Source organism: Pseudoliparis swirei, chromosome 12, assembly GCF_029220125.1.
Source record: "Pseudoliparis swirei isolate HS2019 ecotype Mariana Trench chromosome 12, NWPU_hadal_v1, whole genome shotgun sequence".
NCBI lineage: Eukaryota > Metazoa > Chordata > Actinopteri > Perciformes > Liparidae > Pseudoliparis > Pseudoliparis swirei.
Genome location: NC_079399.1, coordinates 2,054,043 through 2,069,359, shown reverse-complemented (window position 1 = coordinate 2,069,359; position 15,317 = coordinate 2,054,043). Strand labels below are relative to the sequence as shown.

General features: G+C 42.5%; 2 protein-coding genes across 3 annotated transcripts; one reads left to right on the top strand and one right to left on the bottom strand.

The window, feature by feature from the left end:
• The first annotated feature begins 280 nt into the window (after window positions 1-280).
• cebpz (CCAAT enhancer binding protein zeta) lies at window positions 281-12,114 on the top strand. Its single transcript, XM_056427480.1, has 17 exons — window positions 281-499; window positions 1,049-2,508; window positions 3,379-3,610; window positions 3,744-3,912; window positions 4,135-4,223; window positions 6,963-7,016; window positions 7,095-7,197; window positions 7,320-7,361; window positions 7,721-7,787; window positions 8,134-8,237; window positions 9,987-10,047; window positions 10,131-10,306; window positions 10,753-10,779; window positions 11,069-11,143; window positions 11,219-11,280; window positions 11,449-11,530; window positions 11,689-12,114. Exons 1-17 carry the CDS (start codon window positions 293-295, stop codon window positions 11,814-11,816), a joined length of 3,138 nt encoding a protein of 1,045 aa, XP_056283455.1. The 5' UTR covers window positions 281-292; the 3' UTR covers window positions 11,817-12,114.
• Window positions 11,572-13,815, bottom strand: LOC130202206 (protein CEBPZOS-like). 2 transcript variants are annotated; one of them, XM_056427578.1, is made up of 4 exons: window positions 13,713-13,815; window positions 12,343-12,460; window positions 12,219-12,263; window positions 11,572-11,911 (listed from the first exon to the last, which is right to left on the bottom strand). In XM_056427578.1, the coding sequence occupies exons 2-4, from the start codon at window positions 12,458-12,460 to the stop codon at window positions 11,829-11,831; spliced, it is 246 nt and encodes an 81-aa protein (XP_056283553.1). In that variant the 5' UTR covers window positions 13,713-13,815; the 3' UTR covers window positions 11,572-11,828. The 2 variants fall into 2 exon arrangements, with proteins under 2 accessions (XP_056283553.1, XP_056283552.1); XM_056427577.1 differs by lacking the exon at window positions 13,713-13,815 and adding an exon at window positions 13,177-13,313.
• Between the last annotated feature and the right edge of the window lie 1,502 nt (window positions 13,816-15,317).

Here is a 15,317-nt window from a genome sequence, read left to right as displayed (position 1 = left end):
ACAAACGGGTGTCACGTTGCAGGGACAAACCATTGTGATTGGCTCCCTTGACGTAAAGCCGGAAGTGTTTTTTCACGGCATAAAAAAAAAGAATAGTAAAAACGACATATATTTTTGTGTGTATACATTTTTATACTATCATTTAATTAATAATATGAATAGTTAAAAACATATAACGTAAGGAAAATTACAAAAATATATTTTTTCTTCTTTTTTTTTTCCAAATACGGAAACGCTGCCGTGACGTCACCTTCCACTTCCGGGTCACGTTCTCCTCATGCCGAAAGCAAGCATGGCGACGAAAGCTAAGCACCGTAAGAAGTCCAAAGCTGGCAGTAAAGTGACATTTCGGCCCGCGACAGACGACATGGAGGCCGACAACATCGGCGGGGAGGAAGATGAAGTCCCGGCGGCGGATGGAGGTGAAGACAGAGGGAAGGAAGAAGGAGAAGAAGAAGAGTTCAACCTGGACGAGGTGTTACGGCTCGGAGGAACGCAGGCGAGTTACCGGATACAACCGAATAAAAACGATCAAAAACGAATACAAGCGGGTTTCCTGTGTTTATAGTAATGGAAGAACGTAATTAAATACTTTTATAAAGGGTTTTTACTCACAAACACTACTTGAGTGTTTTATATTTCTTGCTACGTATACACTTTATTTATTTATTTGCATATTCAGATTAACACAAATTATAAAGCAATACATTTTAATGCATCGCAATTATTAATAATACAATAATATGATCAATATTATCCTGCATAATGAGTACTTTTAAAACAATAAAAATGGATGTAATAAATATATATATATATCTCAAATAGATTTTAAAAAATCAAAGTATATGGAACTTTTGAAATATCACAACATGTTGACATTTTATAATTTTTTTAATTTTTTTAAATTTTAGTTCTTGTTCCAACCATTAACCGTCTGACAGCTTGGTAAATAAACAAAACTCTGGTATCTAATAAATGTATTCTGATGGCCGACGACGAGTAACATTTAATTGTCGCCGTCGTTCTTCTTCTCTCGTTCCGTCTCCAGGCCGACTACGCGATGCTCGCCGCCATGAACGACTGCAACGAGATCGTGGACGGGGGAAAGAAAGGAGCGATCGACGACCTGGAGGAGGGCGAGCTGGAGAGGTTCATCACCAAGCTCGGCCTCCGGGCGTACGCCGGCGTGCAGGTCGTCCCGGACGAGCCCGAGGACGGCGAGGGGGGAAGTGAAGAGGTCGCCGCAAAGGAAGCGGACGAAGAAAACGACGCCCAGGAGAAAGTAAAGCAGGAGGAGAAACCGAAGGCGAAGAAGCCGAAGAAGCCGAAAGAGAAGAAGAAACCGAACGTCAACGTGTTTGAGTTCCAGCGCCGCTCGGCGCTGCTCGTCCGACCCGGGGGGAAGTGGTTCGACCTGGAGTACGCCGCCGAGGACGCGGGCGCCGAGCAGGACGCGGCGCTGGTGGCCCGGTACGAGGCGCTCGCCCAGCAGCTGTACGAGGCCGACGTGGCGCTCTACAAGAGCAAGAAGATCCTGCAGAAAGGCGCCAACTCCAACTGGATGAAGACGGTGGTGTCCTCCGGCGTGCTGGCGGACCGCATGGCGGCCATGACGGTGCTCATCCAGGACGCGCCGGTGCACACGCTGGAGCACGTGGAGAACCTGGTGGCGATGGTGAAGAAGAAGGGCAGCCGGCGGATGGGCCTCATGGCGCTGGACACGCTGCGCGAGCTGCTGCTATCCGACCTGCTGCCCGAGGCCCGCAAGCTCCGCCCCTTCGCCCAGCGCCCCTTCCACCTGCTGGAGGAGAAGGCGAGCGGCAACCGGGACTCTCGCGACCGCCGCCTCGTCCTCTGGTACTTCGAGCACCGCCTGCGGCGCCACGTGGCGGAGTTCGTGGCGGCGCTGGACGACGTGGCCCACGACACGGTGGCGGCCACCAAGGCGAAGGCGCTGGCCGCCGCCCACGAGCTGCTGTGCGGCCGGCCGGAGCAGGAGCGGGCGCTGCTCGGCCAGGTGGTCAACAAGCTGGGCGACCCCGAGTACCGGACGGCCGCCAAGGCGGCGCACCTGCTGGAGGCGCTGCTGCGCCGCCACCCCAACATGAAGGCGGTGGTGTGCGGCGAGGTGGAGCGCCTGGTGTTCCGGGCCAACGTGAGCGCCAAGGCGCAGTACTACGCCGTGTGCTTCCTCAGCCAGGTGCGGCTCAGCCACGGCGAGGCCGCGCTCGCCGCCAAGCTGGTCGCCGTCTACTTCTCGTTCTTCCGCGCCTGCGTGAAGAAGAAGGACGTGGAGTCCAAGATGCTGAGCGCGCTGCTGTCGGGCGTGAACCGGGCGTACCCGTACGCCGGCGCCGCCGACGCCGCGGTGCGCGAGCAGCTGGACACGCTGTTCCGCGTGGTGCACCTGGTGCGCTTCAACACGGCGGTGCAGGCGCTCATGCTGCTGCTGCAGGTCATGGACTCACAGCAGAGCGTCTCCGACCGCTTCTACACGGCGCTCTACAGGTGGGCTCACCTTCGTCTTCAGCGCCTTCTGGAGGTTTAAGGATCAGGTCTTGATATTTCTTTCTCCTCTACCTCCTCCTCCTCTACCTTCTCTTCCTCCTCCACCTTCTCTTCCTCCTCCTCCTCATTTACCTTCTCTACCTCCTCCTCTACCTTCTCCTCTTCTTCCCCCCTACTCCACCTCCACCATCTCTTCTTTCTTCACCTCTACCTTCTCTTCCTCCTCCTCCTCTACCATCTCCTCTTCCTCCTCCTCCTCATTTACCTTCTCTACCTCCTCCTCCTCTACCTTCTCCTCTTCTTTCTCCTCTACCTCCTCCTCATTTACCTTCTCTTCCTCCACCTCTACCTTCTCTTCCTCCTCTTCCTCATTTACCTTCTCTTCCTCCTCCTCTACCATCTCCTCTTCTTCCCCCCTACTCCACCTCCACCATCTCTTCTTTCTTCACCTCTACCTTCTCTTCCTCCTCCTCCTCATTTACCTTCTCTTACTCCTCCTCTACCATCTCCTCTTCTTCCCCCCTACTCCACCTCCACCATCTCTTCTTTCTTCACCTCTACCTTCTCCTCTTCTTTCTCCTCTACCTCCTCCTCCTCATTTACCTTCTCTTCCTCCACCTCTACCTTCTCTTCCTCCTCCTCTTCTTTCTCATCTACCTCCTCTACCATCTCCTCTTCTTCTCCCCTACTCCACCTCCACCATCTCTTCTTTCTTCACCTCTACCATCTCCTCTTCTTTCTCCTCTACCTCCTCATTTACCTTCTCTACCTTCTCTTCCTCCTTCTCCTCTTCTTTCTCATCTACCTCCTCCTCATTTACCTTCTCTTCCTCCACCTCTACCTCCTCCTCCTCCTCTTCCCCCCCCCCAGGAAGCTCCTGGACCCCGGCCTGGCCTCCTCCTCCCGCCAGAGCATGTTCCTCAACCTGCTCTACAAGTCCCTGAAGGCCGACGTCGTGCTGCGGCGCGTCAAAGCCTTCATGAAGCGGCTGCTGCAGGTGAGCGGCGAGCAGAGCGCCGGCTTCACCTGCGGGGCGCTGTTCCTGGTGTCAGAGGTCATGAAGGTCAAGCCGGGCCTCCGGCTGCTGCTGCTGCAGGACCGGGTGAGCGCGCGTCGATCAGTAATCAATAACTCCGTTCTCTCATTGGGTTTTTTATTTACACTGAGACGTCCAATGAGATGATTATATTTAAAAGGGTTTAAATAAAAGTGGGAGTGATTGTTTTTCCTCTCAGGAAGGAGAGGAAGAGGAGTTCAAAGACCTCGCTGAGGAAGATGACGATGAAGAGGAGCGCTTTGTGGACGCCGACAAACTGGAGGAAGGCGCGAGTGCAACGCCGGAGGCGGAGAAGCCCGAGGAGGCGAAGCCCGCTGCATCATGGGTACACCACCAGAACCTGGAGGGTGAGTGAGAGGCTGGAAAGAAGATTTAGAGGAACATTATAAAAGTTTAAAGTTTGTATCTTCTGATTTCCTGAAGCTGATCTTTAATATTTAGATTAATATGGGTCTTTAAATTCATTATTGTCATTAATCCTTAATTGTAGTTTCTTAAGTTTTCTACGTTTTAAGGTAAACAGGTTTTTGTTGTTGTTGACTGGTTGTTGTCCTGTTTGTTTTCTCCAGGAGGGAAGGGCGCCAAGAGCTACGAGCCGCTGCACAGGAACCCGTTGTACTGCGGCGCCGACCACGCAACCTTATGGGAAATGCAGAGGGTGAGAAACAAACAAACAAACAACGATAAAGGGCTCTGCATTCATTCTGTTATTCAAATAGCTCGTAGAATTGTACATTCAGTATTTGTCTTCAGAAATAAAAAATAATAAAATGTATTATTTATTTAAATTGTTTTATATATTTTTATTTAAAATAAAGATTTTATATAGTTCTTTATTTTCTGTAAATTAAAAAAAAACAAAATGTCATGCATTCTGGGAAAACTCAAATATCCTATCTCTAAATATTAGAATATCATGAAAAGTATACTAGTAGGGTATTAATCAAATCACTTGAATTGTCTAATTAAAAACACCTGCAAGGGTTTCCTGAGCCTTGACAAACACTCAGCTGTTATAAATCTTTTTTTTTACTTGGTCTGAGGAAATATTAACATTTTATGAGATAGGATTTTAGAGTTTTATAATCAGCAATATTAAAAAGAATAAACAATATTTCAGTTGATTTGTAATGAATCCAGAATGCATGACATTTTGTTTTTAAAGAACTTTATCACAATATTCTAATTTTCTGAGACAGTCCTGTATATATATCAGGCATGAGAATCCCTCACCTTTCGGCGAAATTCGCCGTTTTGAAACCAAAATAGGTGACTGACGTGAATCGTGTAGATCCGAAGAGGTTTTGTTTTGGGGTAGGGGGGGTGGGGTCAATTGGCCGGCCGGCATTTATGAGATTGGAGTGGGACACGGAGAAAATGTGGAGTGGTGCTTTTCGCAATAGAACGTCTTTGATGGGCACGTGTCGCGTCTCGGCCAATCAGCGTCAAGATGTCTTCAGCGTTTGGTGGTTTAGGTTAGCTTGAATGTTAGCCCGCTATCTGCTGCTGTCACGCTGCACGGTGTAGCGATCCTAACAAAGTACCCGTACGTTAAGAGCGATGTGATTTAGCATATTTTTAGTATCGATACTTCATTAAAAGAGCGATCAGAGCGCACGCGCTGCTCCGTGTCGAGCTGTCTGCGCACACTACGCAGCGAGTGCCGTTAAGTGGCGGAATTTTCGGCTTTAAAAATTAAAAAAGATGCCAGAAGTGAAATGTTTAAGTTCAGTCTGTAAAGTTCTGTTTCTGTAACTCTCCAGCTGCTCATCCTGATGAACTCTGTATCATCTGGTCAGATACAGACTAACAGTCTCATAGTGATAATCAATGCTATGATGGCTCCATGTAGTTTCATTAATATCTTGTAGGCTAATACTAATAATACTGCCATTTGTTAAGTGTTGAAAAAGTTGGTAAAAAGTGAACCATACAGATATTTTATTTATTACTATTATAGATAAATATACCAGGATCGTATTTATGGTACTGTTTAATGGTATTGTATCAGTTTCATGATATTTATGGCAGGTATGGCATAGATTAGAACATACGTGTCAAACTCATGGCCCTCGGGCCAAATGTGGCCCGCCACGTCATTTTATGTGACGGCATTCTTGTGTCCTTAAGATTCACTTGTTGGTTCATAATTGACTGTAAAAGGGAATATTACTAAATAGTTGTGTTGTGCATACTGTGATATTCTGAACACTCAGGTTCAAACTGCAACATCTTTTCATTAAATACATTTGAGAAGTTAAAAATATCCCTCAATTTAGGTCTCAGCTTGTCATTCAGGGGTGATAGTGCGTCCCAAAGCCAGACCAGTGGAGAACTACTGCCCCAGACCAGTGGAGAACCACTGCCCAGACCAGTAGAGAACCACCTGTCTCAACTGTGAAAAAGCTTTTAACAAAGATAATGTAATAATGTTTGTTTGATCTTTGATAAAGTAATGTGGGTTAAAATAAATATAATTAAATTAAATAGATGTATTGTATAATATTAAATACATTTGCATATATAGTTATACATTTATATAAGTACACCTAAATAAACAAACAAATGCAAAGACAGTTATTTAACAATATGTTCTGGAGTAGTTAGAATTATACCGTGTTAGTGACAACCGGCCCTTTGAGGGCAGCCATGAGGCGGATGTGGCCCTCGGTGAAAATGAGTTTGACACCCCTGGATTAGAAGATCGTGACAACCAGGTAGAGGCAGAACAGACTCGAGGAACAGACTCAAGGAACAGACTCAAGGAACAGACTCGAGGCTCAGCAGAGCACAAGACTTGAAGACTTGTTCACGCCAAAAAAAAGAGGAAGTTGGCTCATGAATGACTATATTATATACAATATTACTATTATTATAGGGCCCACTGACTTGGTGTCAGAATGGAGGAACTATAGATTATCATACAACGTCCAACATCGATGTTTGTGGAAGTCACCAGCACCCCCCCCCCCCCCCCCGTGTGCCTATCCTTCTCACCTTTTTCACCCCTGACCCGTTTTCATGCCTGATATATATACTTTTTTTTATTTTACTTTTTTTAGATCCGTATTATTTTCTTCTAGATTTTATATTTTTCCCCAAAAATAATTTTTTTACGAGATAAAAAAAAATTTGCATTAGAATTCTCCTTTTTTACTGAATGGAGTTGAACGCATCATAATGCAACTCAATGCGACCTCCGTTAGCCGTTGAATGTTAGCTGTTAGCGCAGCTATAATAATAATCTGCTGCAAAGAACAAAATACAAATGCGTGGCTTTAAACCTCTTTTTAAATGTTTGTCGTGTTTCTAGTTCCGTCACTGAGATTAGTTTCTTGAGTTATTATTATTATTAATATTCACGCTCGTTCCCCTGAACGCGGCGTGTTTCCTGCAGCTCTCCGTGCACTTCCACCCGTCCGTGTCGCTGTTTGCCAAAACGCTGCTGGAGGTAAGCGGAGTGTCCTGCAGGTGAGACTTCTGACTCCGTGGTCTCGGGACTTCAATGACCTTCTGAGCGTGTCCACAGGGGGGCGCCGTGCAGTACTCCGGGGACCCGCTGCAGGACTTCACCCTCATGCGGTTCCTGGACCGGTTCGTCTTCAGGAACCCGAAGCAGCCAAAGGACAGACGTGAGGAACACGACTCACTTCCTGTTTCTTCTTTCACACGCATGACTCGCTGGAGGACGATTTAACGAAACTGTTAATCCTTCATTTAATGAATGCTGGAACATTTCATCTGTTCTCTGCAGCGCTGATGCCCAAACAGAGGTTCCCACTCAAAACGTTACCAGGTGAGTTTGTGTTCATATTTTTTATTACAAGAATTTCAATGAATTTTTCCCTCCTTTTTTTAAAGCATCATTTCTATTAACTTTTTCCTATTTTTTTACCATAATTTCTATTAACTTCTTTTTTGTGTGCATAATTTCTATTAACCTTTTCTTCTATTTTTAAATCATCATTTCAATTAACTTTCCTCTTTTTTTTGCATAATTTACTTTTTCGTCTTTTTTGAAAGCATACTTTCCATTAACTTTTCCATCTTTTTTTTAGTATTCTAATTCATTTTTAAATCTTTTTTTGAAAGCATAATTTAATTAAACTTCTCCTCTTTTAACCTCATTTAATTTGACGTGTTCCTCTTCGTCAGTGAACTGTGAGGAGTTTCTGTCTAAAGAGGAACACCAGATCCCCGTGGAGGAAGTCTTCTTCCATCGGTGAGTTTAAGCTTCAATAATAAGATGATTTACTTTCTCTCTCAAATCAAATCTGATCTTAACTCAAATATATTATCAGACGAAAATAAACCAAAATCCAGATTTAATGACGTTAGAAGCAACAAAAGGATTTATTCAGAAATGTCTTTTTCTTCGTCTCTTTAGTCCTAAAAGCCAGATTTGACCTTTCACACATGAAAGAGTGTGAACCGTTTCTCAGGGTCCAGTCAAAACTTCCTCTTGTGTCCTGAAGGTGGCGCTGCATCAACGCGTTTCACTGTGACTTTGTAAAGTACAGAAACTCTAGAGTTTAATTAATATTCCAGATTATTATTTTTTATTTTAGTTTCTTCAAGAAGCAGCAGCAGGTGAAGCAGCGGCGTCGTCATGGCGACGGAGACAACGAGAGTGTCCAGGACGTGGACGACGAAGAGTTTGAGTTGATGCTCGGTGAGTTGCAGAGGTCAAAGGTCACGGGACGGCAAAACATTTAATAATAACAACACGGAGAAATTAATATTTGTTTAAGGTTTTGAAGTCCAATCAAACACTATTTACTCAGATGAAAAACGGTTGTTTGGTTTTGGGTATAAAATATATCATACCTGCAAACTTGTCACCTTTCGGTGAAATTCACCGTTTTGAACTCAAAATAGGTCATCCACGTGAATCGTGGAGATCCGAAGAGTTTTTGTTTTTTGGGGGGGGGGTCACCTGGCCTGCTGCCGTTGAGATTGCAGTGAGACGCGGAGAAAAGTGTGAAGTGGTGCTCTTCTTCGCAATAAAACATCTTTGATGGGCGTGTCGCGTCTCGGCCAATCAGCGTTCAGATGTCCACAGCGTTTGGGGGTTCAGGTTAGCTTGAATGTTAGTCCGCTACATCTACTGCTGTCACGCTGCACGGTGTAGCGATGCTAACAAAGTACCCGTACGTTAAACACGATGTGATTTAGCATATTTTTAGTATCGATACTTCATTAAGAGAGCGATCAGAGCGCACGCGCTGCTCCGTGTCGAGCTGTCTGCGCACACAGCGAGAGAAGAGGCGGAGCTTAGAGACCGACTTCGGCTTAAAAAATACAAAGATGGCTGAAGTGAAATGTTTCAGTCTGTAAAGTTGTGTAACTCTCCAGCTGCTCATCCTGATGAACTGTGGATCATCTGGTCAGAGACTAACGCCTCATAGTGTATAATCAATGCTATGATGGAACCATGTAGTTTCATTCATATCTGGCTGTATGAATACTCATATTACTGTCATTTGTTAAGTGTTGAAAAAGTTGGTAAAAAGTGAACCATACAGATGTTTTATTTATTACTATTATAGATAAATAGACCAGTCTCGTAATTATGGTACCATATTGTTTGTATGGTGTATTGAATTCTGGTATGGGGTATCATGATATTTATGGCAGGTATGTAATATGTATAGAAGTTATAATATGAGTATCGTGACAAACAGGTAGAGACAGAACAGATTCAGGGAAAAGTCCATGAGGACTGTTCAGGCAACAAAAAAGGAAGTTGGTTCATGAATGACTTTAACCATATTATATATAATGACAATGTATATTTGTTATTACTATCATTATAGGGCTGAGTCAGAGCGGAGAACCTTTTGGTCTTAAACTGTTTATTATCATTATTTAGATTTGTGGTCAGAACAATAAAATGACTGTAGTTGTGGTTCTAAAAGCTTTGAGGCTTTGTCACCTTTTTCACCCCTCATGAGTTTGCAGGTATGTATATAAATGTTGTGCTTTTACTTTGAAATCTTAGGAAGAAATTAGACACATTGTCCTTGCTGGTTGTAAACTCTTGAGATTATTTATATTCTTTGTTTTTAACATTACAAATGTTTAATTTGTATTTAATATTTAGGATATTTATTTATTTATTATTTATATTTAATATTTAGGATATTTATTTATTTTTTATTTAATGCTTAGGACATGTATTTATTTTTTATTTAATATTTAGTATTTATTTTTCCTTTTACTTAGTTCATTTATTGATATTCACCAAACGAAAAATAATTACTTTAGTTGTTATGTGTTTTTATTCTTTAAACTAGATCAATTCAGTTTGTTGTCCAGCCAAAGTCATTAAATTAGTAAAAACATTATTTTGTTCAGAAATATTTTAATTTGTGTTTTTGTTACAAACCTCTGGTGTATAATTTACATTAATGTTTAACAGATTCCTGTGAGGGAGACTCGTACTTCACCGAGATGCCGGTCGATAATCTGGACTTTGCCGGGTGAGCCTCCTGATTATTGATTATTGATCGACTTCCTGTCTGCCGATCTCTCGTATTGATTGATTAGTTTCTCCGTGTGACAGAAACGTGAAGAGCAAGAAGAGGAAGAGGAGCGGCGAGGAGTCCGAGGAGTCTGACGTGGACGACCTGGACGACGAGGAGGTGTCCCTGGGCAGCATGGACGAGGAAGACTTCGGGGACGAGCTGGAGGAGGAAGGAGGCGCCTTCGTGGACCTCGGAGGAGACGACGATGAAGAAGGTGAAGAAGGCGAGGGGCGGGTCGATTTCCCTTTAACTTTATTTTTAATTTTTAAACTACTAAATCCAGTCACATTTTTAATTAATCTCATTTTCTTCCCGGAGACAAAAAGTTTGATTATTTTATAAAGTTTGGAGCCACATTTCTACAGTTTTAGTTCTCGTGGTTTTTAATTCTATAATTTACTTGCATGAAGGATTTTTAGTGATAAAACTGATTTAAAATTAACTTTATTTCCTTTATACAAACCTGTAAATAACAAATAAATTACTTTGAATATATCATGTTAACTTATCTTAAATCCTCTTTGTGAATCACTCGACCTATAATATTTATTTATTTTATCTGAACTATTTGATTTGCGTTGATATTTATTTGTTTGTTTTAAGCTGGTTGAGTTCAGTAGACACTTTTATTGTCATTGAATGTTTGTTTCTTTTTCTCAGTTCCGGAGCTCGACGACGACTTCAGTGGTGAGTTTATGAACTACAGGTGGAAGTACTTTATCGAGAGGTTGAAGATCAGCACTAAAATATTAAGGACCATACAAAACTCCATATTTCTTCGACTCCATTTCAGAAATCCTTTGTTCTTTTCACTACTTATTGATACTCTGCTCATAAAGTACGACGTGTTAAGATAAAACTTTAAGTAAATGTGCTCGGCCGTGTTTAAAGTATTTAAAATTCATTTATCTGCCAGAGTAGAATAATCTTTTAAAAACATTATTTATTTAATTTCCCTGTGATTCTCGTGTTCCAGACGAGGCGGTCCCAGACGTCGCTCCTCGAGCCAAGAAGGGGAAGAGGAAATCCTCCGAGGAGCTCGGAGCGTCGGGTTGGTTTATTGTTTTATTAAAGTTTGTTTCGACGCGTCGACGTTCAGAGACTCACCACATTTACTGATTTGTAGATTCTAAACCGGGGAAGAAGAACAAGAGGAAAGATTCCGCCATGTTTGCTTCTGCTGAAGAGGTGAGACCTTCTGGACCTTCAAGTGTTCCGAAAATATCTAATAGGAGCTTCTGCGTTCAACATTTTTACTAATTTATTATTTTACATACTATCCCCCAGACTATTTTCTCAACAAACAAAAAAATTACAAACCATAATTTATTTTTTAACGTCCTTTATTTCTTTCAGTTCGGCTCTCTGCTGGACGAGAACGCCGGCTCCAAGTTCGACAACATCGGCCTCAACGCGATGGCCAACACCGACAAAGCCGGTAGGTTGTGTGTGTGTGTGAGATATGCAACATAACAGAAGTTCATATTAATCTTCACGGTTTGATCATGAAGGACTTTATTCAGTTTGCTGGATACCAGCTGTGTTTAAAGACTCCGCCCCCTCAGTCAGCTCCATAACCAGAGTCTCTGTCCTCAGGCCTGAAGCAGCTCAAGTGGGAGGCGCGGCGAGACGACTGGATGCAGGACCGCGACGCCAAGACGATGCGCCGCAAGAAGACGGCGTTCAACAAGAAGAAGATGTTCGGCAACAGGAAGAGGAAGTAGACGTTCCTTTCTTCATTCCCGTTCGCCCGCCCAAGCCTCGCGGTCCCTCTCTCGGACGCCGTAGAGCCCCGCCCACTCGTTGGACTGGTAGTAAACTGGGAACGCACAAGAAGAAAACTGGTTCAGCGAAACCAAAGACTTTGATACCCGATGTTGTGAGAGACTTTAGATTAACATTTTATGATGTCGTCTTTTCTCCGTTTGCCCTTATGGTGTATTTATCAGAAGTCGTCATTAAATATTTACAAAAATCCTGGAAAAATTAATGTCATTGATTAAATAAAGTATTTTTAATTAAGTTTGTCAAATGTCATGATATAGTAAAGTGTCTAATATGATGGTAGTATTTTCCAGAAATAGCCTCAGAACTACATCCAAGATAAATAATAAATATATTCTCACCTTCTAGAACTGAGGGGCAGCGCCTGTTCACGGCGCTCCTGAAGTCTGGGGGTGGAAGTACATTATTTTATTGTTTTAGAAGATATTTAAGTCACTCCGGTGCCGGTAACTTAATATCCGATACCTTGACTGTTGTTCATCTTGTGGAACAGGCCGTACGCCCCGAAGAGGCCCAGCAGCTCCACAGCGACCACGCCCTTCATCAGCTTCATGGCCAGAGGCGCCAGTGGTTTGGGAGACATCTGAAACACCAAAGTCCTGTTTCTGGAGCTTCATTTAACATTCATTTCCCAAGATTATAATTAGCACAACGGTCTTCATATACAACTATTATATGTAGGAATGTACACTCATTGAGCTATATTAAAATAACTAGAATGGGCACTCGGTAGAGCGCATACCTTCACATATCACAAGATTGGGCATTGAATTATGAACACTTTGGCATTAGTTGCATGCCAATTGGATAAAAATTGGTAAAAATAAGATTTTGACCTTTCCATGACCTTGACCTTTCACCCGATCGATCCCAAAATATAATCAAATGGTCCCCAGATAAAAACCAATCATCCCACCAGATTTCATGCGATTCGGTTTATTACTTTTTGAGTTATGCGAATAACACTCATACAAATAAATACACGGCGATCAAAACATTATAATATAACGTAATAATTTACGTTGTGTAGATTAATGTACGTAATGCGGAACTATAGTTCACCAGCGCGAGTTTCTGCCCGGACGCTTTCTGAGGTTACTCTACATGGTGTCATTTCACATCACCAGAGATGCGTTTCAGTTCTACAGCCTTTGTGACCCGATGCATTGTGACAACGTGTCATACAGAAGTGTTTAAAATGTATTATAATAAATAATATTACAATAAACGGTGACTTGATAAACCTGAATGGTCTCTTTAACTTCATGTTTACGTCTTCTTACTCTTACGTTTACTCACCTTCGGATTCTCGTTAGAGGAAAAGGGAAGTAATTTGTCTTTACGAGTAAAATAACGCAGTGAAAGTTGTTAAAATAACGATAAACGTTCGCAAACGTCCTTGTAAAAACGAAATCGCTGTTACTTCCGGAGTACGGAAACTCGGTTGGGACAAACAAAACCAAATGCGAATTTACCACTTTCAAAGTGGTGATTTTAAACGTTTGATATAACCTAAACTCTGACGTGAACAATTATATGCAGAACGAAAAATTGTACTTCTACTTATTTTGCAGATAATAAACTAAAGCTATTAATACACAACTTTTACTTGCAAAAGCGCAATTTTATAGCGCAGTATAAATACTGTTAGCTACTTGAGTCATTAAATATATCCATAATCATATTTCGACGACAGCTTTATTCAATGCCTATTAAATATTTCGTCTCATTCTCTGACAAAAGAGGAAGCCATAAAAAAGATATGCATGTTTATAATTGGTTTGTTAAAGCAATTAAATTGTGATTTCATCCAGCTGTAAGTTGCAAAAACTCACCAGTAGATGTCAGTGAATCCTTATTGAGTGTTCAGACGAGAAGAAAGTTCACTTTTTACCTGCAGAAAGAAAAGAAAGGAAACACACTGACCTGAGGAAAGTCAGCATGTGAAAGAGAAGCTGTGATCAGTTGGAGGAATGATCATCTTCATCACATCCTAAAAACCATTATGTAACAATTGTACCTTAAAATAACAGCTTGAAAAAAATGGTGCCGCTACAATGACTTTTAATATGGCGATGTGCGGCTCCGCCATCGGGGGTCTGTGGGAAATAACTCCGCTATGTAGGATTCTGGAGCCGCCCGATCCGGGGCGGATGGACTAAGACCTGCTTTCTGGCAGTGATTACGCAATGTCATAAAGTGCCACTCCACGCTCGCAGCTCCAGTATAAGGGGAGCTTTTTTATGTAGCTTTTTGGTGTTGTCAACAATATTGTATTCGATCACACGTACTCCACATTCAAACATTTAGAAAACAACGTATATAGGCTGAAAACGCCATCGGTATTTCATCTAAACTAAATGTTGTCATTCTTTTGGTTATGTTGTTTCATTCTTAGCAACTCAATCAAGGGGAAAAGGTACAATAAGCTAAAAAAAAAAAAGGGAATGGGCGGATCTGCGAATTCTGGTGTTAACTCTCTGCTCAAATGGTCGTAAAAGAAAAACACACAGTCGATATGCGGAAACCCAAATGTTATTATATTAAATCAAATTCAATGCATCTGCAAGCCACCAAAATGAACACAACCACTACAAACAATCAAACCCACTCAAAACGAAGTATAATCCCCGGATCCCGACAGTCCCAAAGTCTTTGCAGTCCCTCAAAACAAAAGTAAATGACTGCACACGCACCCCCCCCCCCCACCCCTCCCTCCAAAAGCCGGCAAACAGCTGACCGACCAGGCGGAAACGTGGCGAAGCGCCGCGTTCAATCCCCGCGCTCCTTCACCCTCGTCCGGTAGGTGCTGGGCCAGTTCAGTGTTCCTGCGCATTGTTTGTATTAGTGATCCCGCCTGTTGGTATGAATCCAAAATAGAAACAGTCGCCGGATTGTTGCCGTTCTGAGTCCGCTCACCAGGCCGCCTGTCAGCGCACTCCAAACAAACAAAAACTTGCGTCACCTCCCCCTCGTCACCTTTTATAACCCGTGACACGTACAAATAATAACAATAATAATTATTATTATAATACAGGACAACACATGATCCCAACTCAATACAAGTGTATGCGAGGCTGCATCTATCGTAACTGGGTATTTACGACACTGAAGTAAACGTTAAATACCTCAAAAACTGAAGGGGGCGCTAAAGGAGAAAAACTACATAATGGGGCTTTAAGAAGCCAAATCCAATTTATATAAGACGCTATAAGGATATTATAGAATATGATGCATTGCTTTTGATAAGGAGTTATAATACCTTTTACACATTAATGCAGGATAAATGCTAATCTAGAAACATCAGATATAATATAATAACTATATTTGACTGCATACTTTCATACTTCAGTGAGGTTTGAATGCAGCTTGTGGAGTATTGTCAGTGTGTTGTACTGCAGTAAAGGATCTGAATACTTCTCATCATACAAAATACAGTT